At 44.1% G+C, this 27145-nt stretch overlaps 1 protein-coding gene across 8 annotated transcripts; it reads left to right on the top strand.

The window, feature by feature from the left end:
* Positions 1 to 3753: 3753 nt before the first annotated feature.
* On the top strand, positions 3754 to 26342 carry CSRP2 (cysteine and glycine rich protein 2). 8 transcript variants are annotated; one of them, XM_063712196.1, is made up of 6 exons: positions 3754 to 3772; positions 18791 to 18903; positions 21729 to 21897; positions 24641 to 24770; positions 25414 to 25507; positions 26029 to 26342. In XM_063712196.1, exons 2-6 carry the CDS (start codon positions 18792 to 18794, stop codon positions 26103 to 26105), a joined length of 582 nt encoding a protein of 193 aa, XP_063568266.1. In that variant the 5' UTR covers positions 3754 to 3772; position 18791; the 3' UTR covers positions 26106 to 26342. The 8 variants fall into 8 exon arrangements, with proteins under 8 accessions (XP_063568266.1, XP_002823586.1, XP_003778135.1 ...); XM_002823540.6 differs by lacking the exon at positions 3754 to 3772 and adding an exon at positions 4100 to 4221; XM_003778087.5 differs by lacking the exon at positions 3754 to 3772 and adding an exon at positions 4175 to 4196.
* Positions 26343 to 27145: the final 803 nt, after the last annotated feature.

Raw genomic sequence — 27145 nt, 5'->3', positions numbered from 1 at the left:
AGGAAAGAAAGCAATAGAGCCAGAAATTGAAGAGCAAGGGAGTACAGTCATGTGCCACATAAAGATTTTCAATCAACAACAGATCACAAATATGAGGGTGGTCCTGTAACACTACAATACTGTGTTTTTGCTGTACCTTTTCTATATTTAGATATGTTTAGATACACAAATATATTGTGTTGCCATTGCCTGTGGTGTTCTGTACAGTCACATGCTGTATAGGTTTGTAGCCCATGAGCAATAGGCTATACCATAGGCCATATGGTGTAGGTTTGTGTAAGTATACTCTACAATGTTGGCATAATGGTGAAATTGTCTCATGATGCATTTCTTATAACCTGTTCCCATCACTAAGTGGCACATGACTGTATAACTAAAAAATGCCAAAGAAATGGATCAAAAGCCTAGGCAGAGTGGACACTGTTGGTAGGGAGTGGGAGAACCATTTGCTCCTCCAAGATCAGGGACAGCAAGTACAAACATAGAAGAAAACATGGAAGCTTCGAGGCAAAGTGGAGGAAGGTTGAGGAAATGTTGGTGAGTGGCTGTGAATGTGAATGAAGGAAAAGAAGGTGATATCACCAGCTGAAAAAGAGGGAGAAAAGTGAGGTAAAGGAATTAAGGGGTTAAGATAAGATGGATAGAATATGCTGTCTGGGAGGTTAATGGTGTCTCTCTTGCTAGTAGAGCTAGAAAAACTCTGCTATAATATGAAAGCAGAAGCAGAGCTCGAAAAGATAGAAAGCTCTGGTTGAAAAGAAGAAATAAATAACATCATAATAGAAGATAATAGCACTGAATGAAAATAGTGCCTACTGGAGAAAGAGAGTTAGGAAATGAAGCAAGTATAAGAAAGTAGGAGTTTATAGCAGGTTAAAAAAAAGCAACTATGACAAATATCAAGAATAAGATACTCTAATCTACCTTCCAACATTTAAGCATATATAACTTATATTATTCTTTTCTCTGTCAGATAATACATCACAGAGTATTAGGGTTAAGTATGAGTAATTTTTAATTCCCACAACTGCTGCTAAATCTTAGCTAAGAAATAAGGTAGAAAAACTGCTTCTTTTTGTGTTATTAAATGTGTAGGTTAGCAAAGTGCAAATTTTTTCCCTTTATTTCATACTAAAATCATTATAATAAGACATTCCTCTTCACTATAGCTTTCTTGCCTTCTGGGAAGAAAGCCTTGCCCTAAAATAAAGAGGCTTTGTGTTTAAATTCACATTCATCCGATTCAGGGTTTTGTTAAGAAAAAGGGGCATGAAATAGAAATAATAAAAATAGTTTTAAAATCTACGTTTGAAGCACAAGGTCAGGAAAAAAGGCAACAACCTTGGTTCAACTTGCCTTAGGACAGTGACCTTGAGAGAGGGCTTTGATTTGAAATTGGTTGATGAATTCCAGAGAATGGAGTTGTTACAAGTATAATACACGTTTTGAGTGGGAAAAAGAAACAGCCTGCTGGACACATTTAACCTTCGATTCTGCCTATTACAAGCTTGAAGGGGTCAAACAGACTAGGACCATGTGGACTTAAGGGTTTATCTTTCTCCTTGAGGACACATTTCTCCCACTATCCTTCTGCAGGCGCGCAGATGCTTCCTACTGAAGACTCTTAATTGTTTTGGAAAACACTTCATACCTTCTTAATACCAAGCCCTCAAGAAGGCAACAAGAGTACTTAGCAAAGCACAATTTTATTTCTTTCTTGAGAGGCAAAAAGGACATCAAGGTATCTTTGCTTAACATAACAACCATCAATTATTCAGTATTTACCATGTGCCAGGTGCTATGTCTGGCATTTTACATACATCATCCAATTTAATCCTCATAACAACACTACAAGATGTGTAGAATTATCTTTTTACAGATAAAGAAACAGATGCATACAGGTCAAGTACTTAGCCCAAGCTTACAAAACTGATAGGTGGCAGAGCTGTATGTTGAAATCATGTGTGTTTGATTCCAAAGACCATACTCTTTCTTTTGCACCACTCTGTCTAAAAACTCTTAAATAATTTCTTCATGTTCATAACTAAAAGAGTCAACAGTTTAAATAGATGTTTAAAGAAAATAAATATTTTTTAAATGTTGATAAATACAAATACAGATTTGTTCAAAATCACATGTTGTATATCATCCGCAGACTCAGTGTGAAATACACGGAGACAAATACATACAGGGACAGACAGCAGAAATACTTTTAGGTCAGAAACAAGCCCAATTTCTTTTTTGTTTTGTTTTGTTTTTTTGAGACGGAGTCTCCCTCTGTCACTCAGGCTGGAGTGCATTGGTGTGATCTCCGCTCACTGCAACCTCCACCTCCCAGGTTCAAGTGATTCTCCTGCCTCAGCCTCCAAGTAGCTGGGATTTACAGACATGTGCCACCACGCCCGGCCAACAAGCCCAATTTCAAATGATAAGATGTGGCTATGGAATTTAGGGACAACATGAGCTTGACAGAAAGCAAACAGCTCAGGTTTGAAAGGCCCCTTCCACAAAGAGGCATTGAGAAGAACTCAGGGTAGGAGAGAAAGGGCAGTGGTTTGCTGCAGTGAGACTCACTGATACAGTTTCATTCAGTAGAAGCACTAGGCAAACTTATGCAAGAAAAAATAAATACTGTAAGCAGCTGAGCTAAAGCAAATGTAGAATCCGAGGGACTGAATTTTCCTGTTGGCCCGTGAGTCAAGTCACTTACACTAGCTGATATCATGGAAATAAGGATTGCCCATATTTAGAAAAGCTCACAGCAGGCAAGAATGCTTTCCAGACTCCTGCCACAGTATCAGGAGATGTCAATCACCACTATGTGTTTTTGGACAGTACTTGGTGGACAGAGAACAAGGCAGCTATAATGAGTTCATCCTGGATTGGACCCAGCATATAAAATAAAACAATAATAATATTATAAGTCGGTTCTGTACGTTGTCATCCGGATATGTGCTCCCTGCCCTCTCCCCAAGAGGGCATTTGGCAATGTCCAGAGACTTTTTGATTGTCACAACGTCGGGGGCGGGTTGCAACTGGCATCTAGTGGGTGGAGGCCTCCTACAATGCACAGGACAGCCCCCTACAATAAAGAATTATCCAGCCCAAGATGTCAATGGTGTGGAGAATGAGAAACTCTGGACCAGAGGAGGCAATAGCATTTATGGCGTGAGGGGGTTTTGGTCACTGACTTTTTTGAACTCCCCACTCGGCAAGTATCAGTTCTCTGGGATCATTGCTTCTGGCAGGAGAGGTCATGAGGAGGCCTAGAATATGAACCAGATAGAGATTGCATTGTTTATTTTCCTTTCCATCTAAAACAATAAATCATCCTGTAGCTTAGGCATTAGGTCCCTTCGGATGTCACGGTATCCTTGTGCTTTTCTGACATCAACACATAGAAATGCCGGGCCCTGTGGCGCCCGGGGTTTCTGCCCGGGTTTAGGTTTCTTCCCCCTTAGCATCGCGTGGTGTGCCCTGGTGGAGCGGAAGAGCGAAACACTTTGGGAATGGGGCGTTTTCGTAACGTCATTTATTTAGTCTAGATGAGGAATTTTGCTCTTTAAGAATAAGAAGTTGTGGATTCCCAGAAGCTGGAAATCGGACGAGAGAATATGCGTTAACTAGGGAAGTTAATCACGTTGAGTTTACTGACAAGGACAAGGCAAGGGGGAGGTGGCGGAAAGCCCCGTTTGGCTGACTTTCTACTGCTGGAGCCTCCCGGCCCGTGACTGTCTCCGCGAAGAGGGGGATCGGCGCTCGCGGTGGACAGGTCCGACGCAGGGCGGCGGGGGCCACTTTCCAGCGGGACCGTCCCGCCGCCGGGCCTCCCTGGAGGGGAAGGAAGTCCCTCTCCAAGTCCCAGTGGCTTTTGGAACTGCCGGGTCCCTTTGGGAGGGAGCGGTCCCGGGACGTGGGAAGATGCCGGGCGGGCGGGAAGCTGCAGGAAGAGGCGGGCCTCCTGCCTTTTGTCTCCTGGTGGCTAGCCCGGAGCCAGGCCGAGGGCAGCCCGCCCGCTACACGCCCCAGCCGGGCAAGCGGCTCCGGGAATCCGGCGGGCGGGGCTGGGAGGAGGGCGGGGCGGACGCAGGCCGCGCCCACCGAGCGCTCTTTAAAAGGCACCGGCGCGCGCTTCGCCTGGGATCTCAGACTCCCTGGACCCTCCCTCCAGTCTAGTCTCGCTAGCTCCGCCTGCGGTACGTGCTCCCGCCTCCGACTCAAGTGAGTAGGGGAGGTGGGGCGGTTCCGCGGCGCCGCCAACCCCGGGGCGGGAGTTGCAGGGGGCTTCCACTGCTTCCCGGGGTCATGCTGCCGCCCGGCCGGCGCGCCCCGGTCTCCTCCGACATCCCCATCCCGGTCCGCATTTGTGCCCCTGCCAGCCTTCTCACCCCTGCGCCCCAGATTTTCCCTCTCTTATGCCCCAAGCACACCTGCCCTTGTCCCCGAGGCCGCCCAGGCCATGCCCTGGGATCCCAGGCCCGCGGGGCAGGTAAATAATCTTACGTGACCTTTAATTTCTCCATACTGATGGAGGCGGGTCGTGAGTTTCGCGTTTCTGCTAATCCGCCTCTTAGCAGCCGTGGGTCCCCTCGTCCAGCGGCAGGCTTTCTCTGGGGTGGGGGTCGGAGTCTCAGGGCCCCCTCTGCCCGGAGTGTGGTGAGCACCGAGGGAGACCTTACTGAGTTTGGTCCCCTAGGGGTGGAATGGGGCTTCTACATCCCCCCGAGCCCAGGGTACTGCTCCTGCCGCCGTACCGGGCTCCTGGCATCCCCATTGTTTGGTGGTGTCTGCCCACCAAGCACCGAACCCCTCTATGTTGAAGGAACAGCAAGGAATGTCAGTCGCTTACTCCTAGCTTTTTCCAGAACTTTCTACGATTCAGGTACAAAGAAGAATGCAAGAATGCTTGGCTGTGAAATTATGCGACAGGTCCTGAGAATCACATTCTGGGTTCTCCAGAGCCAGATTCAGGAGCTCCACGTAGGCACCCCCTGGGGGCGGGGGGCGGGCTTTCTAAACCGGCGGATCCCTTTCCCCCTTTCTAAGCCAGGACATTTGTTAAACGATTTTTACTTAAATGGCTACCCAAAATGTTTAACCTGTTTTATTTGCAGTCTGCAAACCAAGCACATTTTCTCTTTATAAATGCTTTTCGGTACAGAATTTTTTTTTGGGGGGGGGGGGGCGGGGGCGGTTAGTAATTTTTTAACCCGGGCAGTGAAAATCGTCGTATTTAGTTCTTGACTTTTCCAATTAACCTGTTTTAAAACTCTCCTCATAAAATGCCAAGAATTCAAATAGGACAGCCACAAAGTTGGCTGTACTTTGACTCACGTTTTTCAAGAAAGAATTGGGTGATAGATTTTGAAAGGGAGAATCTAACATAATTTCGGAACTGCATGCCAAGCTATAAAGGATGTTGTGAAGTACTAAGTGGTCTCCCCCAATACTCCTGGGGTCATGGCTCTCGTCTATTGTCACTGATACTTTGTCAGTATTTCTCTGGGTCCTTTCTCTTCTGCATTGTAGTTTTCTTTGCTCTTTTGGTTCTGTGTTACCTTTGAGACCAGACCTGCATCACATGAGTCTTTGAAACTCACAGTGCTTGCTTGGGTGCCTTGGACAATTGACTGAAAGAAGGAGCGAATAAGTTTGTGATTATAGGGAACAAAAATATAATTTGACTCACACAATAGGTATTTGTTTGCAGATTTGATCTAAAGTTCGTATCATAAATTTTTAATGCGTTTCTCCAAATGTATTTAACAAATATGGATTGATACTGGTATAGGCTAAGTGCTGTGCTGAAAGCAGTACTTGCTGGAGGCCTGTCCTGATGAAATTGCAAAATCACTTGGATTTGGGGGAGATTGAATTTTATCCTAAAACAGCAAGAATGTTGGTATAGAGTAGAGGGGACAGCAATAAATGAGGAGTTTTAGAAGCCTGAGTCCAGAGGCAACTCTGACACTAAATTGCTATAGTGATCTGGGTCTCTAATTTTTCTTCTTTGTCAAAAGTGAGGTGAATCAAATGAACTCCAAAAGGGAGCCCCCTATGGGAGAGGAGGCATGGCTGAAAGGGGGAGGAACGAAGCCAGGCAGGACCAAATTCACACGTCAACTCCAGTACCCATTGGTTTGATGCCCTTGGGCAAATTAACTTTACTCTTTGGCCTCAATACTTCATCATGTAAAGTGGGTATAGTGGCACATGCCTTGCAGGGTTGTTCATAAGGCCTGTTGATACTTGTACAAAGCCCAGCCCAGCCTGGGAGTAGTTCCTTGTAATTAGACAAAGTTGTGCACTTGGTTGAATATATGTGGGAAAAGGCTATCAGTGAAAGTCTGTTTCAGGAGAGAGCTGGCTCACACCTGAATAGTGTTTCCTAGACCTTGCCTGGAGGCCAGCTTTCTTCTCTGTGCAGATGTTCACAGGTTTCCTCAAGGCAACTTACCCTGACTGCCAGCATGCCATCCATTGGGTTCTGTTGGTGGGGATCCCCAGACACCTCTGGGTCTTTGATTACCTAGGTGGGGTTTCTAACTGCTTTTATATCATGGCACTCCTGTAAGGCCTCCAGACCCCTTCTCAAAATGACGTAACATAAAGTATGTGGTACCAAGTTCGCCAACTCCCAGAATTAAAAGGAATTGTGGACTCTAGGTTAAGAATCCTGACTTAAGGGAATGTTTCTCAGTCTGGATAGTGGAGAAGCTGGGCACAATTTCTTTTTTTTATATTTTTTCCTCCTCAAATTCCTTTTTACCACAGGCACAATTTCTGATTGTTAAAAATTTTATTGTTGTAAGTCACAGAGGAAGAACTAATAGAAGTATATGGTGAATGATCTGGAAAGGATATCAGGTTCCTTGCTTTTTTGTTTACAATCTCATTGTGCCAACAGTACTATTAATTGTCTTCGACTAATAAGAACAGACACCATGTAATACATTAGGGCCAAATTACTTCCCAGTTCACTATAGGAAAGAGGGCTTCATGGTGATTTCACGGTACTTCCAAAAGAAAATAAGCAGAGAGAATTGAATCCTCATCCAGCACACAGCAGTACAGGAACTACTCAGCTTAAGAAGAACCTATGCCATAGCCATGGAGGTCGTTACTACATCTGTATTGCTACCAGTGGTTTAGTTTAGCAAAACATCAGTGAAATAATTTTGAATTGGAATTTTATTGGTATTCATTTTTAAGTTGAATTGGTAATTTTATTTTGGTTTCACAGTTATGAGTCATTTAATAGCTCTATGCCTCAGTTTCCCCACTCATAAAATGAGAATAGTGGTAGTGCTTACTTTAGTTGTTATGAGGATTAAATGAGGTAATATAAACATAAGTAAAGCATATATTAAGCTTTATAGAAGTATTTGTAATTATTATTACCTGTCATGTGGCAGACACTATTCTAGATGTTTTGCATATATTGTTTAATCTAAAAACTGCCTTATTGTATAAATAAGCATTGTCCCCATTTTTAAAATGAGAAAACTAGCAGGTCAAATGAACAACCTGTGATCATCTGGCAAATAAACAAGAGTCTCAGCATATATATCTAGGTCTGATTCCATGAAAAAATCATGCAAATATTAAATTGTTTGAATAATTAAATAACTTGTAGTTTTCCACAGATTGTGGATTGCTATGGCAGATGCTGGGGATCAGGGTTACTGAGCTTATAGCATAGTTGCATTTTAATTACAATATGGGATTTGGCAGATAGTGACTCAAATCTGTGTCGAATTTTGCTGCACTCTAAGTTGAAGACATGAGTGGTAGCAGAATACAGAAGTAGTAAGAATGGTGAGGCTGAGGTACACACAGGAGTGTTCACTAGATTAGAAGAGAGTTTTCCTTCAGTGGGGTTAGATTTAGGTTAGCAGAGAGGGGTAATAAAAAGCTTTTTGGTTGAAAGTAGCAGTTTGGGTGTGAGAGTGGTGCACAGAGACCACTTACTGTCCACTAGTTGGATGGAGAGGAAGGTGTATAATTTGTGTGTGTAATTTGGTAACTCAAGGATTGAGAATTCTCAGGTCATTTGAATAGTCTCAACCCTTAATGTTCTGTACCTGTCAGATATGGGAGTTTTGAGGAAAACTTGTGGTTCTGGAATCAAAACATGAGCCTGATTTGTTTCTTTGGAGATCTGTGACCTCAGCAAGTCACCCAACTCATCAGTCCCCATCCTTTTTGGCACCAGGGACCAGTTTTGTGGAAGATGGTTTTTTCATGGATGGTGGGGGGATGGTTTTGGGATGAAATTTTGGAATGAAACTGTTCCATCTCAGATCATCAGGCATTAGATTCTCATAACGCGTGGGCACCTAGATCCCTCGCCTGCACAATTCACAATAGTGTTCCCGCTCCTATGAGAATCTAATGCCTCTGCCGATCTGACAGGAAGCAGAGCTCAGGTGGTAACGCTCGCTTACCCTCCACTCACCTCCTGCTGTGCAGCCTGGTTCCTAGCAGGCCACAGACCAGTAGCAAGTAGCCCGAATACAAAACACAGCCATCGGTCTGTGGCCTGGGGGTTGGGACCCTTGACCTAACTGACTGAACTTGGTATATTCAGGCCCCGAGTGCTCCTAAAGGAAAAGGAAGTCCGCCCATTTGTGGAGTACAGGCTCTTTGCCAGGTACTTTACAAACTTTATCTCATTAAATCTTTACAACCACCTATAAGATAGTTCTCATCCATTTCCAAGTTACCTCTGAGGAAGTTAAGGCTCAGAGGTTAAGGAAATTTAGCCAAGATCACATAGCTGATAACTAGCTTTGACAACCAGCTTGTATCTATCTGATTCTAAGCTCCGCATGTTTCTTTTATATCTGGCATGTCTAAAAAGTGGCATGTGTACTGCGGTTTCCATGGCAAAAATAATTAATCACAGTTCTCTTGATTGTAGAACCTGGACTGAATTTCAGAATCTTTCTCAACGTAGTTCCAGGAATCCACTATCAGTGGATCTGCAAGATGAAACTGTTTTGTCATGTCTGTGAAAGTAAACGGTGCAGACCTTCAAAAGCCCTTTTTGCGTGCCTGTGTGTCATTTATTATATTGCTATTATTTGTCCACATGTTTTTACCACCACAGTAGAACTCTGTGCAAAACGGGCCTTTCCTTATGACCCATTTATCCTCAGCCCCTAACCCAGTACATGGCTTATGAAATATTGTTGAATTAATACATTTATATGAGAACTTCATAAACAGTAAAGCATTATACAGTGCTTAAAAGCTGCCTCTAGAGCGCCTCTGCCCGGCTGCCCCATCTGGGAAGTGAGGAGCGCCTCTGCCCGGCCGCCACCCCATATGGGAAGTGAGGAGCGCCTCTGCCTGTCCACTCCGTCTGGGAGGTGAGGAGCGCCTCTGCCCGGCCGTCACCCCGTCTGGGAGGAAGTGAGGAGCACCTCTGCCCGGCTGCCCCGTCTGGGAGATGAGGAGCACCTCTGCCCGGCCGCCCCGTCTGGGAGGTGAGGAGCGCCTCTGCCTGGCCGCCACCCCGTCTGGGAGGAAGTGAGGAGCGCCTCTGCCCAGCTGCCCCATCTGGGAAGTGAGGAGCACCTCTGCCCGGCCGCCACCCCATATGGGAAGTGAGGAGCGCCTCTGCCTGGCCACTCCGTCTGGGAGGTGAGGAGCGCCTCTGCCCGGCCGCCCCGTCTGGGAGGTGAGGAGTGCCTCTGCCCGGCCGCCACCCCGTCTGGGAGGAAGTGAGGAGCGCCTCTGCCCAGCTGCCCCATCTGGGAAGTGAGGAGCGCCTCTGCCCGGCCGCCACCCCATATGGGAAGTGAGGAGCGCCTCTGCCTGGCCACTCCGTCTGGGAGGTGAGGAGCGCCTCTGCCCGGCCGCCCCGTCTGGGAGGTGAGGAGTGCCTCTGCCCGGCCGCCACCCCGTCTGGGAGGAAGTGAGGAGCACCTCTGCCCGGCCGCCCCCTCTGGGAAGTGAGGAGCGCCTCTGCCTGGCCGCCACCCCGTCTGGGAGGAAGTGAGGAGCGCCTCTGCCCGGCTGCCACCCGGTCTGGGAGGAAGTGAGGAGCGCCTCTGCCCGGGCGGCCACGTCTGGGAAGTGAGGAGCGCCTCTGCCTGGCCGCCACCCCGTCTGGGAGGAAGTGAGGAGCGCCTCTGCCTGGCTGCCCCATCTGGGAAGGGAGGAGCACCTCTGCCTAGCCGCCACACCGTCTGGGAAGTGAGGAGCGCCTCTGCCTGGCCACCCCGTCTAGGAGGTGAGGAGCGCCTCTGCCCGGCCGCCCAGTCTGGGAAGTGAAGAGCGCCTCTGCCCGGCCGCCCAGTCTGGGAAGTGAGGAGCGCCTCTGCCCGGCCGCCCTGTCTGGGAGGTGAGGAGCGCCTCTGCCTGGCCGCTACCCCGTCTGGGAGGAAGTGAGGAGCGTCTCTGCCCGGCCGCCCCGTCTGGGAAGTGAGGAGCGCCTCTGCCCGGCCGCCCAGTCTGGGAAGTGAGGAGCGCCTCTGCCCGGCCGCCCCCTCTGGGAAGTGAGGAGCGCCTCTGCTCGGCCGCCCCGTCTGGGAAGTGAGGAGCGCCTCTGCCCGGCCGCCCCGTCTGGGAGGTGAGGAGCGCCTCTGCCCGGCTGCCCTGTCTGGGAGGTGTACCCAACAGCTCCGAAGAGACAGCGACCATCGGGAGCGGGCCATGAGGACGATGGCGGTTTTGCTGAAAAGAAGAGGGGGGGAAGTGTGGGGAAAGGAAGGAGAGATCAGATTGTTGCTGTGTCTGTGTAGAAAGAGGTGGGCATAGGAGACTCCATTTTGTTCTGACTAGGAGAAATTCTTCTGCCTTGGGATGCTGTTGATCTATGGCCTTTCCCCCAGCCCCATGCTCTCTGAAACATATGCTGTGTCAACTCAGGGTTAAATGGATTAAGGGCGGTGCAAGATGTGCTTTGTTAAACAGATGCTTGAAGGCAGCATGCTCTTTAAGAGTCATCACCACTCCCTAATCTCAAGTACCCAGGGGCACAAACACTGCAGAAGGCCGCAGGGTCCTCTGCCTAGGAAAACCAGAGACCTTTGTTCATGTGTTTATCTCCTGACCTTCTCTCCACTATTATCCTATGACCCTCCCATATCCCCCTCTCCAAGAAACACCCAAGAATCATCAATAAATAGTTCATAAATTAAAAAAAAAAGAAAAAAAAAAAAGCTGCCTCTACCCTAGAAAATTACTTGAGATACAGAAATGAAGTTAGCTGGATGGAACAGAGGTAAGGCAGTTGCCTTGATGGGGAGGGTTTGGGGGATAAGGAAGGAATAGATATGTGAGATGGTAGGGCAAGATGAGTATTGATAACAAAGGTTAGAACATTGCTAAATATTGATACTATCATTTGAGTCCCTACTATGCAAGCGTTATCTCATCTATAACTCTATAAAGATGGTACTGTTCTTAACTCTCTAGAAAAGCTACTGTTGCCCTAAGTTTACAGATGAGAGAAATGACACTTCGTGGACTCCAAACGCGTGTTCTTACTTTGCCCTTATGCTGAACTGACTTAAAGGCCAGGTTGAGGATTTGGCTTCAGTAGAGGAGCCAAATGGAGTATGGAGCTGATCACTAAGACATGAAGAGCTCATCCTTGGTTCAGTGGTATTCACTTCCGTAAGAGAAGTAGACTAAGTAGGTAATTGGGGTAACAGAAGAAAAAATTTGTAGAACAGGCATCAACTGAAAGCTTAATTTCCAATTAACTACAGCTGTCAAATCCTGGCCTTGCTAAAAAGTCATCGTAACTAGGGACAGTGCTACTAACTTACATTCTTTAACAAGTGACTCCCCCTGGATGTGGCTCAAGATGAGACTGTATTTTATAATAAATTCTCCTTTAGGGGAAATTGGATTATAGTCAGGTTCTAGTGTAATAACAAGGCCCTACATGTAGTAATAAAATGTCAAAGCTTCTGGAGGCATTTAGAATCTGGGTAAATATAGAATATAGACTAATTCAATCCAAACTTTTAGTTTCAGAGCAGATAACTTAAACTTTAAATGGTAACATATAGATTTGAGTTTCATAGATTCAAGTCATTCCGATTCTAAAGTAAGACAGTAAATGCGGCACTAATGGTATGAGAATGGCCCAGGTAGTCAGCTCTTGATTATGATACAGCTCTGATGAGTGCAGGAACACAAGGGTTCTTGGTCCTGCCGCCGGTTTAGATAAAACGACACAGACACACGTGGAGTGGTTTTAAGTAGTGGAGAGTTTAATGAGCAAGAAGGAAGGGAGAAGACAGAAGGAAGAAGCTCCCCGGTACAGAGACAGAGTCAGGGGGGCTCCAAAGCCCAAAGAGGAGGGCCCCACCTGCTATGGATACCAGCCTGGTATATATGCAAAGACTGGAGGAGGCAATGTCTGATTTACGTAGGGCTTAGGGGATTGGTTTGACCAGGCATGTTATTCACGTAGCCCAAGAAAAAGCTGGCCCTCACACCCTAGCTTTTTAGTATGCACATGCAGGGCGCCATGATGTTCCACACACGTGGGGATATGTGGAGGCAGCCCTGTCAACAGGCACACGTGGGGCATTTGCATGGCCCACATGGCCTGCATTTGCATATCAAAGGTTGCCGGCCTGGCTCTAAGAGCCAGGGCTTTACAAGAAACTTTTCCAGAGATGCTTTAAAAAATGAAAACTTCCCAAGGACCCCTTTTCCTCTCTATCTGCCTAAAATAATTTCTTAATAACTCCTACCACAGTTATCTAGAGAATGAGCTAACTGTACCATAAGACGACTCAGACTTAGACTATATCAGTTTTTCCCCATGGGTGAGTCTTATGAATTTTGGGTGGCATCTTAGGCTAAGGAGAGGCAGCAAGGAGAAATTGCACATAGGTGTCCAGATATAAATCACGTTGTAACATGTAATACAGTGGATAAATCCTAGTGCTGGAACTCTTTCAGACACGGAAAAACAAGGAACAAGACTGAGAAACAGAATTTGCCCTATTTTATCAGATGTAAAGTGGGATTTTATTTTTGCTTTTACCATTCTGTAAATTAATGCCTAGGATTTGGGAAAGGCATGCAGCCCAGATTGCTTAGTGCAAATCCAGTTTGCTGTGATTAATGGCAGCTGTAGTGGAGTAGTGCGGCCAAAGGCTTGTAAGAAAAATGAAGACTTGCTTTTTTTTTTTTTTTTATGCACAGCAATGCCAAGAGTGACAGAAATGGAAGATCATCATACTTCTTCCAGCCAAATTCAGGAAATGTCCATTAGAGGTTCAGCCTAAAAGTGAAAATTAGAACTTCGTTTCTTTTTTTTTTTGAGTTGGAGTCTCGCTCTTTCACCCAGGCCGGACTGCAGTGGCGCTATCTCGGCTCACTGCAAGCTCCGTTTCCTGGGTTCACGCCATTTTCCTGCCTCAGCCTCTCGATTAGCTGGGACTACAGGCACCCGCCACCGCGCCCGGCTAATTTTTTGTATTTTTAGTAGAGACGGGGTTTCACCATGTTAGCCAGGATGGTCTCGACCTCCTGACCTCGTGATCTGCCTGCCTCGGCCACCCAAAGTGTTGGGATAACAGGCGTGAGCCACCGCTCCCGGCTTGAACTTCGTTTCTTAGACAGTCACCACCATATGTGAAACTGTTGCTTTACTTTGGAGTGCATTTTAATGTCCCCAAAAAAGAAGGTTTATAGTGACCAGTCAGCTCAGTTTTTTCCTTACCTTGTTTGTTGCTCTGCAGCTATGTTCTAGGTGCTGGTTGGTGAGTTTTCCTACTAGAGTACTGATAGCAGGCTGGATAGAGTGAGATGTCCCCTCTGTCTTCAAGCTGACAGCTACTGGATTCCTGCCAAGGCATTTGCTTACCTTATCTTCCCTTTACAATATTTCTGTGGGTAGAGAGAGCTACCTATCCCCATTTTTAGCTTGAGAAAATGAAGTCCAAGGTTGCGCAGCTATTGTAACAGTGGAGTTAATCCAGGTGTGTTTAAACCAGTCAATCAACTTACTCTCCCTCCTTCCATTATGAAATATTTCAGACATACAAAGTAGAGAACAATGTAAGGAATATTCAACTATCACCATCCACTTTTTTTTTTTTTTTTTTTTTTTTGAGACAGGGTCATCTTGCTGTGTTGCCCAGGCTGGAGTGCAGTGGTGCGATCATAGCTCACTGTAGCCTTGACATTCCCAGCACAAGCAATCCTCCCACTTCAGCTTCCCAAGTAGCTGGGACGAGAGGTGTGTGCCACCATGCCTGGCTAATTTCTTTTTAAATTTGTTTTAAATATAGGTAATATAGGGTCTCCCTAAATTACAAATTCCAAAGTGTTGGGATTACAGGCATGAGCCACCACACCTGGCTCCCTAACCGTCTTAAAAAAAAAAAAAAATGTAAATCCAACTGAAGCTTTCTGACAATGTTCTTTATGTTACATCATTTCCCTCTATCACAGAAAAGGTTATTCAGATATCCTTAGGAAAGCCCTTAAACTGGATAGAACTGCAATGTTTTGATATATGCAAATACTCTGGTAGATGGTGTGGAGAATACAGAGATGTGGTCCCCACCCTCAAGGGACCAGAAACTTATTGCACAGTAAGTTGAATGCTGTGGAACTTTGATAGGTATTTCCTGAAAAGCTGACACATTTACATTTGGCTGGTGCAGTTAACTTAGAATAAGTATGTTTAAAGAAACCCTGAATTACATAAAGAAAGGGAAGATATTCCTTCTTTCTTAAAAATCCAGGCTGTTCTTCAATGGTATGGAAGAGAATAACAAGGTTATTAGTTGGGTTTTCCTTTTAATGTATTTTTAAGTGTTATTCAAAGACAGCCTAGTCTAGCCTCAGTCGTGATAGCAATCTGGCTCCTTACTGGTGATTGCTCCAAAGTAAATATGTGTGAAAATGAAAAATACCAAGTTGGTATTAACAGTTCATTTTCTAATATGAGAAATGTTTCAATGATAGAAATGCCTCGACAACAACAAAGTATTTTAAGAACCACTTGATACTTGGGATCCAATATAAGTAATTGTAGTGTCATTACCTGGAGGCCTGGATTTGACCTTTGGTTCTGCAGGAATCATGAGGGAGCTTCCAGCAGATGTCTGTTGCATCCATGAGCATTCAGAATACAGGTAACTTTGGAGGCAAGGGGCAAGGTCAGTTTCTCTAACTGTGCTACAAACACGGGTCAGTGCAGGCTGTTGGAACCAAGGCTTTATGTCTTAGGTTTTACTGCCAGGCTTATGTTTCACTCTGGATTTAAACAATGGAGTGCCTGTCTCCAGGGAGGAGAATAAAAGATTTATGCAGCTACAAAAGGAAAGCTTGTAAACATGTCCTATTGTTGCAAGATACTGATCCTATGTGGATGCTTTCACGGTAAGCCTGGTAACATTTGTGGACCCTTGGAATGACTTTGTTCCTGTCTGGTTAAGAGAAGTTGGCTTTTTGCAAATTCAGACTTACATTTTAGTGATAACAAGCCATACCAGTCAGGGGTGTGTGTGTGTGTGTGTGTGTGTGTGTGTGTGTGTGTGTGTGTGTGTGTGTTTGTTTTAAGGAACAGGAGCTCCAATTCCAAATGACTTAAGAAGGGAATTTATTGGCTCATAACTGAGACATGCAGGATAAGATAAGGCACAGCTGATTGGCCATGACTGAGTCACATGCCCAGCCTTGGAGTTGGGGGTTGCTATGGTTTGAGTGTTTTTGTCCCCTCTGAGAATCATGTTAAAACTTAATTCCCAATGCAACAACGTTGGGAGTTGGGCCTAATGGGAGATGTTTAGGTCATGAGGGATCCACTCTCTTGAATGGATTAGTACCACCCTAAAAAGGCCTGGTGGGAGCAGGTTCACCCTCTTCTGCTCTTCTGCCACGTAAGGTACAGTGTTCCTGGCCTCCAGAGGATGCCGCATTGGAGGCACCATTTTGCAGCAGAGATGGGGCCCCTAGCAGACACTAAACCTGCCATACCTTGATCTTGGACTTCCCAGCCTTCAAATCTTTATATTCTCAGTCTGTTCTTTATAAATTACCCAGTCTCTGGTATACAGTTATAGCAACACAAAACAGACTAAGATAGGGGTAGAGTCAGTACCATCTAAAACCAGTGCTTTTCTTTTTTTTTTTTCTTTTGAGACGGAGTCTCACTCTGTCGCCCAGGCTGGAATGCAGTGGCACAATCTCGGCTCACTGCAAGCTCCGCCTCCCAGGTTCACGCCATTCTCCTGCCTCAGCCTCCTGAGTAGCTGGGACTACAGGCCTCCACCACCGCGCCTGGCTAATTTTTTGTATTTTTAGTAGAGACGGGGTTTCACTATGGTCTCGATCTCCTGACCTCGTGATCCACCTGCCTCGGCCTCCCAAAGTGCTGGGATTACAGGCTTGAGCCACCACGCCCAGCCAAACCAGTGCTTTTCAAATCATCTATGGTAAATGTATTAGTCTGTTCTCATACTGCTAATAAAGACATACCTGAGACTGGGTAATTTATAAAGGAAAGAGGTTTAATTGACTCACAGTTCCACATGGTTGGGGAAACTTCACAATTATGGCAGAAGGTGAATGAGGAGCAAAGTCACATTTCACATGGCAGCAGGCAAGAGAGCGCGTGCAGGGGAACTCCCCTTTATAAAACCATCAGATCTTGTGAGACTTATTCACTATCATGAGACCAGCACGCGAAAGACCCGCCCCAGGATTCAGTTACCTCCCACCATGTCCCTCCTACAACACATGGGAATTATGGGAGCTACAATTCAAGATGAGATTTGGGTGGGGACACAGCCAAACCATATCAGTAAAGGACTGTTATTTTTAATTTCCAAGTACAGACTGATGACTCTGTTCAACAAGATGAGTTCACTGATCTTCTCTTAGTTTTTGTGGCATAAAAGTTTCTAAATGCTTACCTGAATTTTGTCTCAAATTGGTAACAAGAATAGTGGCCCATCCATCACCAGGAGACCACATTTTAATAAGCACTTCTCTAAACCACATGGTCTAAGAAAGAGATGGCTGCTTTCCCGGAAGACAGTCTAGGGAAGGTATCACCAGAAGAGAGGCAAGAGAATACTGAGTGCCGGAAAGTTCCCCACCACAATAATCAACTCCATTAATCTTTCTTTTGGAAAGGCCTCATCTTTGTGTTCAGGAAGTCGTCAGGTTCTGGATCACCTTAATGGGGTAGGATGAGAATTTCCCACATCCCTTTTGATTTTAAGGTTTGGAGACTCTTTAATCTTTTCTACTTAGCAGCACTCTGTTTCCCTTCTCTTTCTAGCCAGGTTTGGGTTAGTAAGAGGCCTCGGCCTTATTAGCCACCTGTTTCCTAGAGAGGCAAGCAGTCTATGGAAGGAGACCTAGCAGGCAGGGGCTGCAAATGCCACTCTCCAGAGGGAAGCTCAAAAAAGATGATGGGGAAAGGGGAATTAATCGCTTGGGTTTTTAGATACCACTCAGGGCAGGGCAGACATAACATGTCTTCTTAGCAAGACAACTTTCTGTACTGGTTAAGGCATCTGAGGAAGCTGGCCATTCAGAACCAGGCTTTTTTTTTTTTAGTCACAGTCTCGCTCTTTCGCCCAGGCTGGAGTGCAGTGGTACAACCTTGGCTCAGTGCAACCTCCGCTTCCTGGTTCAAGCAATTCTCCTGCCTCAGCCTGCCAAGTAGCTGGGATTGCAGGCATCTGCCACCACATCCAGCTAATCTTTTTTTTTTTTTTTTTAATTTAGTAGAGATGGGGTTTCACTATGTTGGTCAGGCTGGTCTCAAACTCCTGACCTCAGGTGATCCACCCACCTCGGCCTCCCAAAGTGCTGGGATTACAGGCGTGAGCCACCATGCCCAGACAGAACCAGGCATTTTAAAGTGGTTGAGGCAGACCAATTTGTTGAGAAGAGAGATGAGAAAATGTTGGCCCTACATGACAGCGAGACACCCTAGGATCTGTACTTCCAGCTTGCCCTTTACAGCAGGCCATACTATTCAGAGGCTATTCCTGCATGCTCAGCAAACAGTTCAGTTGGTAGGAAGGGAACTTGTAGCAGATTGTGTATGGCCTGACTGACTTGTCAAAGAGGAAAACCCAACTGCTGGCTGCACTAGTGGGCCTTGGGGTTAGTGAAGCATAGAAACTTAAGCCGGAGCCATCTGGATGGGCGTTTGTTGTGGTTACGGCAAAAGTTCCGTGCATGCAGTTGTACGAGTCACAGACACAGCTATTTACCCTACAATCGTGTAATTTCGGCAAACAAATATAAAACTTGTTCTTGCAGGGCAACACACTTTCTTCCCTAGAAAGCATGTCATAGCTAATATATGTTAAACGTTAAGAATTTAGTGTTGTTACAATGAATTAAACATGTAATGAAAACCTCCACCCAAGGGTAAGATCTTCAGCTGGGTTAAAAAAAAAATGTTTATTAAAAATGGGCATATTAGGGAGGGGGACAAGGCTTGCCATTCCCCTCCCCACGCTTCTTTCATAACTCCTGTGGATTCTAATGGCATAACTTGTTTTGTGCCTGGTGACCTGTACTGTTGTATTGAATGCAGGTCCTTTGTCTGGCAGGAAAAAAAAAAAATCTTGTGCACGACAAGCCAGTTTCCTAATGAAAGAGTTGTGATTTGGGAGAGGAGATGAAGTTATTTTGGAGGAACGCAGGCCTTTGAAAGATGTGGTTAGAGAGGTTCATAAAGAAACAAAAATCTGCAGCTGTCCCTGGGCTTAAACAGCCCTCTAGGGAGCCGTACAACCAGCACAGGGACATTCTAATGAATCCTTTATTCCTTCAGAATGCCTGTCTGGGGAGGTGGAAACAAGTGTGGGGCCTGTGGGAGGACCGTGTACCACGCAGAAGAGGTGCAGTGTGATGGCAGGAGCTTCCACCGCTGCTGCTTTCTCTGCAGTAAGTAGCTCCACGTGCTCCACCTTTGACGGAATTTGTATGTACAGAGCTTCAATATGCCTATTTAAGGAAAAATTGTGGTTTTGCCAACAAAGATCATTTTGAAAGCACGAATGGTTTTTACCTGTCTTCTTAGATGTTGTAAATGCTGAGCCTAGCAGCGAAGACAGGAGGGGTGGCCCAAGACACCCAGCCTCCCTTTGTGTCCCCATAGCTTTTGGCCTCCATGTTGGCCTTTATTTTGTTAACACATCTGCCTCCCCCACCTCACTGAGAGCTGGGTGTCACTTATGTGGTCTGGCACCTAGCACAGTTTCTGGCACATTACAAGGGCTTAGCTCCCATTTTTGAGTAAATGATTGCTCCTCATCCACCCCAGCTTTCTCTTTCTCAGGTTCCCTTTAATGACAACAAAGTCTTTGGTTTTAAAACTGTAGAGTAGCAACTTAAAGCACTTCATTAATCATCTTCTGATTTAATGACAGAATTTTCTTTGATGAATGATTATGTCAGGTAATCCCACCCATATGGGCAGATGTTTGCCTTATCAATAGTATTGTACAGGGAAAATTCCTACAGAAAACCATAGGTTAAAAATTGGTTACATTGAGAAATAATCTTCAGGAAAAGACTTCTTTCTCAAATCTGAATTGTCCTTTTCCCTCACTGGAGCCAGCATTCAAGGTATCTGGACCTCTTTAATAGCATAACTGCTTTGCAGACAACCAGAAGCAGACAACAGAAAGTTGCAGTTACAAAAAAATAAAAATACTACATAGGAATGTCCACTATGTATGCCTTCCTCAGAAGACTTGGTTTAGCCATTGCTTTTAGAAGTTACTTTTTTAAAAAAGGAATCTATTTTTCAGCAGGCTTGTAACCAAGAAAGTATGGAAACAGAATGCAAATACTTTAGAAATTGCTCTCAGTTTCATCTGTCTAGGTTAAGCCACAATGTCTACACCATAATAACACATGCGTGTATGCTGTTGACATTTGTTTTACTAAATGTCAAGTTCTTTACTGGTCATTTCTACCAATCCTTTCTAATATTTGTCTCTGCTGACTAAAGCCTTTTAAGGAAATAATTCAGAGTAGTTTGCAGACCTATGAGAATTTTACTGCAGAGAACAGGGATGAGGACTGGGGAAGAAAGGGGTGGTTATATAGTAACACTTTCATATACCTACACTTGTTTTGGTTCATACAAGGTTTTTCAAAACAGTATTTACATTTATTCTGTCTGTTAAGGGTAGTTGTCCTTCAGCAGTGCATGGTGTTAGGTTAACTATGGTTTAAGATATAGTTATCTTTAGGCACATGTATTTCAGCACTTGAGCCTCAACAGTTAGATTCCAGAGTAGATGCTATTTCATTCTACCATAGAAGACTTTAGTCTAAGGTAATAGAACCTTCAAAATTTAACTCTATTTAAAACCAGCCAGCTAGTCCTGCTTCCCTCCCCTCCTCTTTGCTGTCCTTCCTTTTGTCCTCCTTCCTTTTTATTCAAACCCCCCCCTCTTTTATTTTTCTTACTTTTAATTTTTATGGGTACATAGTAGGTATATATATTTATGGGGTACATGAGATGTTTTGCTACAGGCATACAATGTATGTTAATCACATCATCTTAAATGAGGTATCCATTACCTCAAGCATTTATTTTTTTTTTGTTACCAGCATTCCAGTTAATACTGTCTTATTTTTAAATGTACAATAAATGATTGTTGACAGTAATCATCCTGTTGTGCTATCAAATACTAGATCTTATTCATTCTATCTAACTATATTTTTATACCCATTAACTCTCCCCACTTCCTTCCCGACACCTTACCCTTCCGAGCTTCTGGTAACCATCATTCTACTCTGCATCGTCATACAATTGTCTTTTAAATAAGGGGGAGAAATTCTGATCTTTGATTTCTAGCTGCCAGATTGTGCTACCAGTGAGTTTCCTCACAATTTACTTTTTTCTCAAGCTTAATTGAAGTTTTAGAAAGTGAAATAATGTCTGGATGAAACACGATGACATTTGGCAGTTTTATGAAGTGGGACACGTGGAAATGTCCTGTGGCAAGAGATCCATCAAGAAAGAATGCATTCTCCTTTGGGACAGAAGGGAAAACAAATGCAGACTTTAAAGCACTTGACGATTTTCAGACAGACTCATCACTGCTGGAGAAGCTGCTGGGGAGAGGGAAGGGTGATACTTCACAGTCTAGACTAGTGATGAAAACTAGAATTCAGGATTTAAAACTATTATTATCCCAGCGGGTGCTTTTGGGGGAGGAAAGGCTACAGAGGCAAGTCCCCCAAGGCACTGAGCTTCCCTTCTGTTCTGTGTTAGGTTGTGATTTAACAGTACTTGGTTAAGAGAAGGCTGAAAAGATTAAGAGTGTTGAGGGTTGGGAGCAAGGTGGTGTTTTATTCCTTTTGTTTAAGTAATTTATAGCCACCTTTGAAACTTTTCTCCCTTAATATGATCTCCCAGAAAGGGAAATCATAGTAAGAGTTTGACCGGCACCATAGGAAAGAGAATAAAAAATAAACGAAACAAACTAAAAATAAAGCTTGAGGCTTCCGGATGTTATATTCTGATACATTTCTGAAGCAACTGTCATATCCATGGAGGAATGTAAATAATCCTCGAATGTAGCTGGCCAGTCCAGATGCTGTCTCATGGCTTTTGGGAAGCCACAGGATAAACCAGGAATGTGAGGGAGCCTCAGCCTTCACCATTTGTAGGCCATGTGTCTGTGCCACCATTGTTCTAAGGAAAAAGGCATCTTTGGAACATGTGTAAAGTCTAACTTTTTCCCCTGCAGTGGTTTGCAGGAAAAATTTAGATAGCACAACAGTGGCAATTCACGATGAAGAGATCTACTGCAAATCCTGCTACGGAAAGAAGTATGGGCCAAAAGGCTACGGTTACGGCCAGGGCGCTGGCACGCTTAACATGGACCGTGGCGAGAGGCTGGGCATCAAGCCAGAGAGGTGAGTTGGGAGACTGTTGGTTACCTTCAGAAATGAGTTGCGACAGTTTGTGCCGCTTGCTGAACAGGAACCTGGGAGTCTCCAGATTTTTAGTTGAAACTAAGCAAATAAAATGGGACTCTGATTTTCTAATGTAAACTAGTTCAAAATATTGAGTTTTGGACCTAACAAAGTTCTTATTAATAATTCCAGTGATTTCTACTTCTGGCTTTATAGCATTCCAAGCTGTATCAAGGAGTCGTGTTCTCAAAAGCAAGTGATTTGTATTTACTTCCATTTCGCAGCACCTTGGAGACCGGATGTCATGAAATTAAATGGTAGAGAAATGTGCTGTGTGAATCATGAGAGGTGTTTCTCATGTGCAATGTAAGCAGTCAGTGAAAATTCCTGTCACTCCTATGTAAACATTTTTCATCAAGAAATCATTTTTCTCTAACTTAAAATTTTTTACTTAAAAATGGAAATTATTTGTTTTTGATTCTTTGAGAGAGTAGTGTTAAACTTTAAAGGCTTTGTTGCCAAAGTATCAAGGTGCTAAATTTGTTAAAGTTCACTTAGTATTTCATATTCAGGTTAAATAACTTATTTGTTTAGAATTCCCCCCATACACTTTTTTTTTCTTTTTTGTCAGAGTCTCACTCTGTCACCCAAGCTGGAGTGCACTGGTGCAATCTCGGCTCACTGCAACCTCTGCCTCCCAGGTTCAAGTGATTCTCTTGTCTCAGCCTCCTGAGGAGCTGGGATTACAGGCGTGCACCACCACGCCAGGCTAATTTTTGTATTTTTGGTAGAGGCGGGGTCTCACCATATTGGCCAGGATGGTCTTGAACTCCTGGCCTCAAGTGATCCACTTACCTCGGCCTCCCAAAGTGCATGGAATAACAGGCATGAGCCACCGCACCCAACTTGGAATTTCTTAACTCCTGTTTTTAACCCAGTGATTCCACTATTTGAACTTCACATTTTCACATCCATTTTATATTGAAAAGTCCAAAATTGGTGTAATAGTCCAACAAAATGGCCCTTGGACAAGACCATAAACCATGCCAGCCACCGTGCAGCATTAGCATATGTTAACTCGTGTAATCCTCACAACAGTCCTACAACATAGGGCTTCCTCTCTTTCTTCAGAACAGGTGAAGACAAGAAAAATTAAGTAAAAACTTTGCCCAAAGTCACACTGTTAGTTAATTGTAGAGCCTGGAACTTAACCTAGTCTAACTCCAAACCTTATGACCTGAATGAAACGTGGTGCTTGGCTTGGCTAAAATAATAATTACCATGTATTGAGTCCCTGTTGTCTGTTGAACATTTATCTTCATTCTGTATAATCCTTAGAGTAACTCTGAGGTATACTTTGTCCGTTTATAGATGACACTAAGAGTCAGGTCACACAAATAAGTGAGGGAGCCAGGATTTGAACCAATGTCCATTTGGTTCCAAAATCTGTTCTCTTCCTACTGCAGTATGTACTACATTGAGGCTCACCTCTGTTTTCTTTGAGCTTCTTCCACCCTCAGAGTTTCTGGGCCATGATGCCCAGCTTACCTTTTTATCTTTGTTAAAATTTATTTTACTTGTTCTGCCCTCCTTTTCCATCTTGTTACATCTATTTTTGTGTTTTAAAGGTTTTGTTGAAAACCTTTCAAAATCCATATCCCCTCACTCAACCTGCATCTCCCTCAATCCAAACCAGATTTATCCATGACCCCAAAAGTAAGTCAGTGACTATGGCCATAGTTTTAAAGTACAAAGACCAGTGAACCCTCCTTTTTAAAAAAAAAAAAAAATATATATATATATAGACAGGGTCTTGCTATGTTGCCTAGGCTGGCCTCGAACTCCTGAGTTCAAGTTATCCTTCCACACTGGCCTCCCAAAGTGCTAGGAAGACATTGTTTTTCCAGTAGGAAAAATTAACAGTTGTGGAGTGCTATCATTTTATCTGCTCAGCTAATTTATAAGGTTCTAAGAGGGCTTTAAAAAAAAAAAAAGTCTTCTCAGAGCCCGAGAGTGTTCTGCACATACTAGGTACACCTTACTGAATGGAAACAGTTCCTACTGATAGCAAGAAATATGGTTTACTCAGTGATCTGTAAATAGTGACAAAAATACCACCCTTACCAGAGAAAAATGAAAGATAAACAGATTGCATAGTAATAATCAAAAGTTATAAAATATTTTTCCATGAAGAAAGTTGGCTATTCACACTTCCCTTTATTCAAGATATACTGGGAGACTAAGTAATCTATAAAACATGCTTAAATTTCTTAGTTACAGACCAAAGTTAACTTACCTATTTGTGGATTTTTTAAACTACTTAATAGTGGTTTTTCCAACTCCTGTGAAGTAAAAAGCTAGGTATGATTCCAGTGATATTATTCTTGAGTAAAAATATATGCTCTGGTAAGTTTTTTATAAACCATAACGTAATTGCTTAGTGGAGAGGCCAACACTGAGGAGTAAATGAATTCTGTTTATAGACTCAGAGGGACAGATCTTTAAGTTTGGGTCCCTATCTGGTTTTTTGAAATAATAATGAGCCCATAGATAGGTTCAAGTAGTAACTCTGGCTGGCACCTGAGTCATTTCTTCTTTATTCCCTCCCCTGTGCTGGCCTGCAAAGGCCTCCAGCTTTGAGGCAGTGTAGCGGTTAAGTCCCAGAGATCCATTGTTCCTGCCTTGTGTACTTAAAAGGGCCCTGTGGAAACTCTTGCCTACTCTTTTTTCCTCTTTTCACAAGTGTTCAGCCTCACAGGCCTACAACAAATCCAAACACTTCTAAATTTGCTCAGAAATATGGAGGTGCTGAGAAGTGTTCCAGATGTGGGGATTCTGTATATGCTGCCGAGAAGATAATTGGAGCTGGAAAGGTAAAGTGCTATTTCGAATTAATAACAGCAAATGACTCCTCTCTGCTCCCTTTCTCCCCTAACCCTTCCACATTCCTTGCTTGGGTGATGTCTTACAAATCACTGTCTTATATGAAACTTTTCTTTAAATGCATTTCCATCAGAATCATTAACTTTTTTGAAGTGATTCCCTTATTTGACAAGTCACTTTTCTGTTTAAAAGAACTTGTTTTCATAGGGGGCACTCCTGAAGGTTAAACTTTAAAAGGCCAGACTGTAAGGGAATCTCCAGGTTATTCAGTATAGTGAAAAAAGCAGGAATCGGAGTCAGGACACCTGATGCGAATTCAGTGTGTGGATTTGGAAAAGTTACCAGCTAACCTGTTTGAGCTGCGCTGTTCTTGGCCAGAAAGAAGATGGTCTCTTTAAAGGAGCAGACTGGGCTTGTGGTTAGGACTGAGGCTGCTCTTAGGGAAACAGCCTTTCTGTGGGTGATCAAGAGTGCAGATACTGAGGACTGGTTTCAGCCTTCTCATTGGAGCTGAACCACAGAAGTCAGGAGCTTGCTTTGGGATGATCATCCTGAGCCACTTCTTGCCACACATCTAAATTGAACTGTAGGAAACAGGCCTCTCAAACATGCTGACACATTCATCTCTTCCAGCCCTGGCACAAAAACTGTTTCCGATGTGCAAAGTGTGGGAAGAGTCTTGAATCAACAACTCTGACTGAAAAAGAAGGTGAAATCTATTGTAAAGGTAAAATTCATTTCAGTTACTGCTGTCCATATGAATATTCCACACTGGTTCTTGCTTAATGAAATGTCACTGGCATTTAAAAAAAAAAAGGAGAAAAGGGTGCCATTATTTGAAAATAAAATATCCCAAGATGCTTATAAATGACAGAGAACCACAGTTAAGTTCCTGATCATTTAAAACTCCTCCCAGATAAAAACACCACAAATAGCCATCTTTTGCCTTCATGTCTTGAGCAAAGCATAAGTATATGGAAGAAAATAGACAAATACATACCTTACCTGGCCTGACTCATGCTTGCAACTCAGCAGGACCACGCTGAACACTATAGAGCCAGAATGTGTGGACTTGTCTTTACAGCTTTAAGATATTTAGTACATGACACATTTAACATCTTACATAAGTTGAGCCCTTTTACACAGCAGTTTGTTTAATTTATGGGGGTTTGTTGAGTGGGTCTTAAGCAGTGCTAGCAAAGCTTAATGGACTTGCACTAACTATCCTTCCTCCCTTTTCCTTTGTAGGATGCTATGCAAAGAACTTTGGGCCCAAGGGATTTGGCTATGGCCAAGGAGCAGGGGCTCTTGTTCATGCCCAGTAAGATGTAAACCCTGAACTAAACATCACACACTGAGAATCTCTTCATAATCTAGGCACAGATAATCTTTAACACTAAACTACTGTGAAGTTCTACCAGCATTAAGTACTGTATATTGCCCTGTACTTGGATAGGCTGGCTAACTCGTAGGAAGAGAGCACTGTATGGTATCCTTTTGCTTTATTCACCAGCATTTTGGGGGAACATTTCTTTTACATTTTAAATAAAACTTCAGCTTGATTTGGGTGTTCATTGTCTTTTAATTAATCTTTTGGAGGAGATGCTCTGATTTCAGTTAGTGGAAAATCATTTGGGTCCCTACCTTTATTTGTTACCCCATTACCCAGTTGACTCACTAGGTTAATGTTTGCATTACAGCTGTTGAAAAGGATCTTTCAAGCAGGCAAGTGTGCCTTAAGAGTAAAGGTTGCAGGCCGGGCGCGGTGGCTCACGCCTGTAATCCCAGCTCTTTGGGAGGCCGATGGGCAGATCACGAGGTCAGGAGATCGAGACCATCCTGGCTAACACGGTGAAACACCGTCTCTACTAAAAATACAAAAAAGTTAGCCAGGTGTAGTGGCGGGTGTCTGTAGTCCCAGCTACTCGGGAGGCTGAGGCAGGAGAATGGCATGAACCTGGGAGGTGGAGCTTGCAGTGAGCCGAGATCGTGCCATTGCACGCCAGCCTGGGTGACAGAGCGAGACTCCGTCTCAAAAAAAAAAAAAAAAGTAAAAGTTGCTAGGCAACAGGCATCGCCATTTCAGCTCCTCAAAGCTGGTGTTCAGCAGTGCAGCATCTCCTCCTTTCCCTCCCCACTGTACTCTTAAGTTCTTTTGATTATACCTAAAATTCAGTACAAACACCTATGGGCAACTATAGAATCAGAGACTTAGTATGATTCTTTTTAAAGACTCTCCACTGTGATCTAATAGATGGTGACCTACTAAGTCCTGGAAACTGGGGTGTTTCACACATTTTGATTCTGTATAAGTAAGTACCAAAGAATGTTGCATTGTCGGCACATTCAGCTGGCTTAGAAGAGG

The sequence above is a fragment of the Pongo abelii genome, chromosome 10, assembly GCF_028885655.2.
Source record: "Pongo abelii isolate AG06213 chromosome 10, NHGRI_mPonAbe1-v2.0_pri, whole genome shotgun sequence".
NCBI classification, from domain to species: Eukaryota; Metazoa; Chordata; class Mammalia; order Primates; family Hominidae; genus Pongo; species Pongo abelii.
Note: the sequence above shows the minus strand (reverse complement) of the source record. Positions and strands in the feature narration are given on the sequence as shown.

Coding starts and splice junctions, on each gene's coding strand:
- CSRP2 (XM_054527414.1), top strand. CDS start 18,792: ATGCCTGTCTGGGGAGGTGGAAACAAGTGTGGGGCCTGTGGGAGGACC. Junction 22,264..24,640: donor AGGTGTTTCTCATGTGCAAT/GTAAGCAGTCAG, acceptor TCTTTTCACAAG/TGTTCAGCCTCACAGGCCTA. Junction 25,508..26,028: donor AGGTGAAATCTATTGTAAAG/GTAAAATTCATT, acceptor TTTCCTTTGTAG/GATGCTATGCAAAGAACTTT.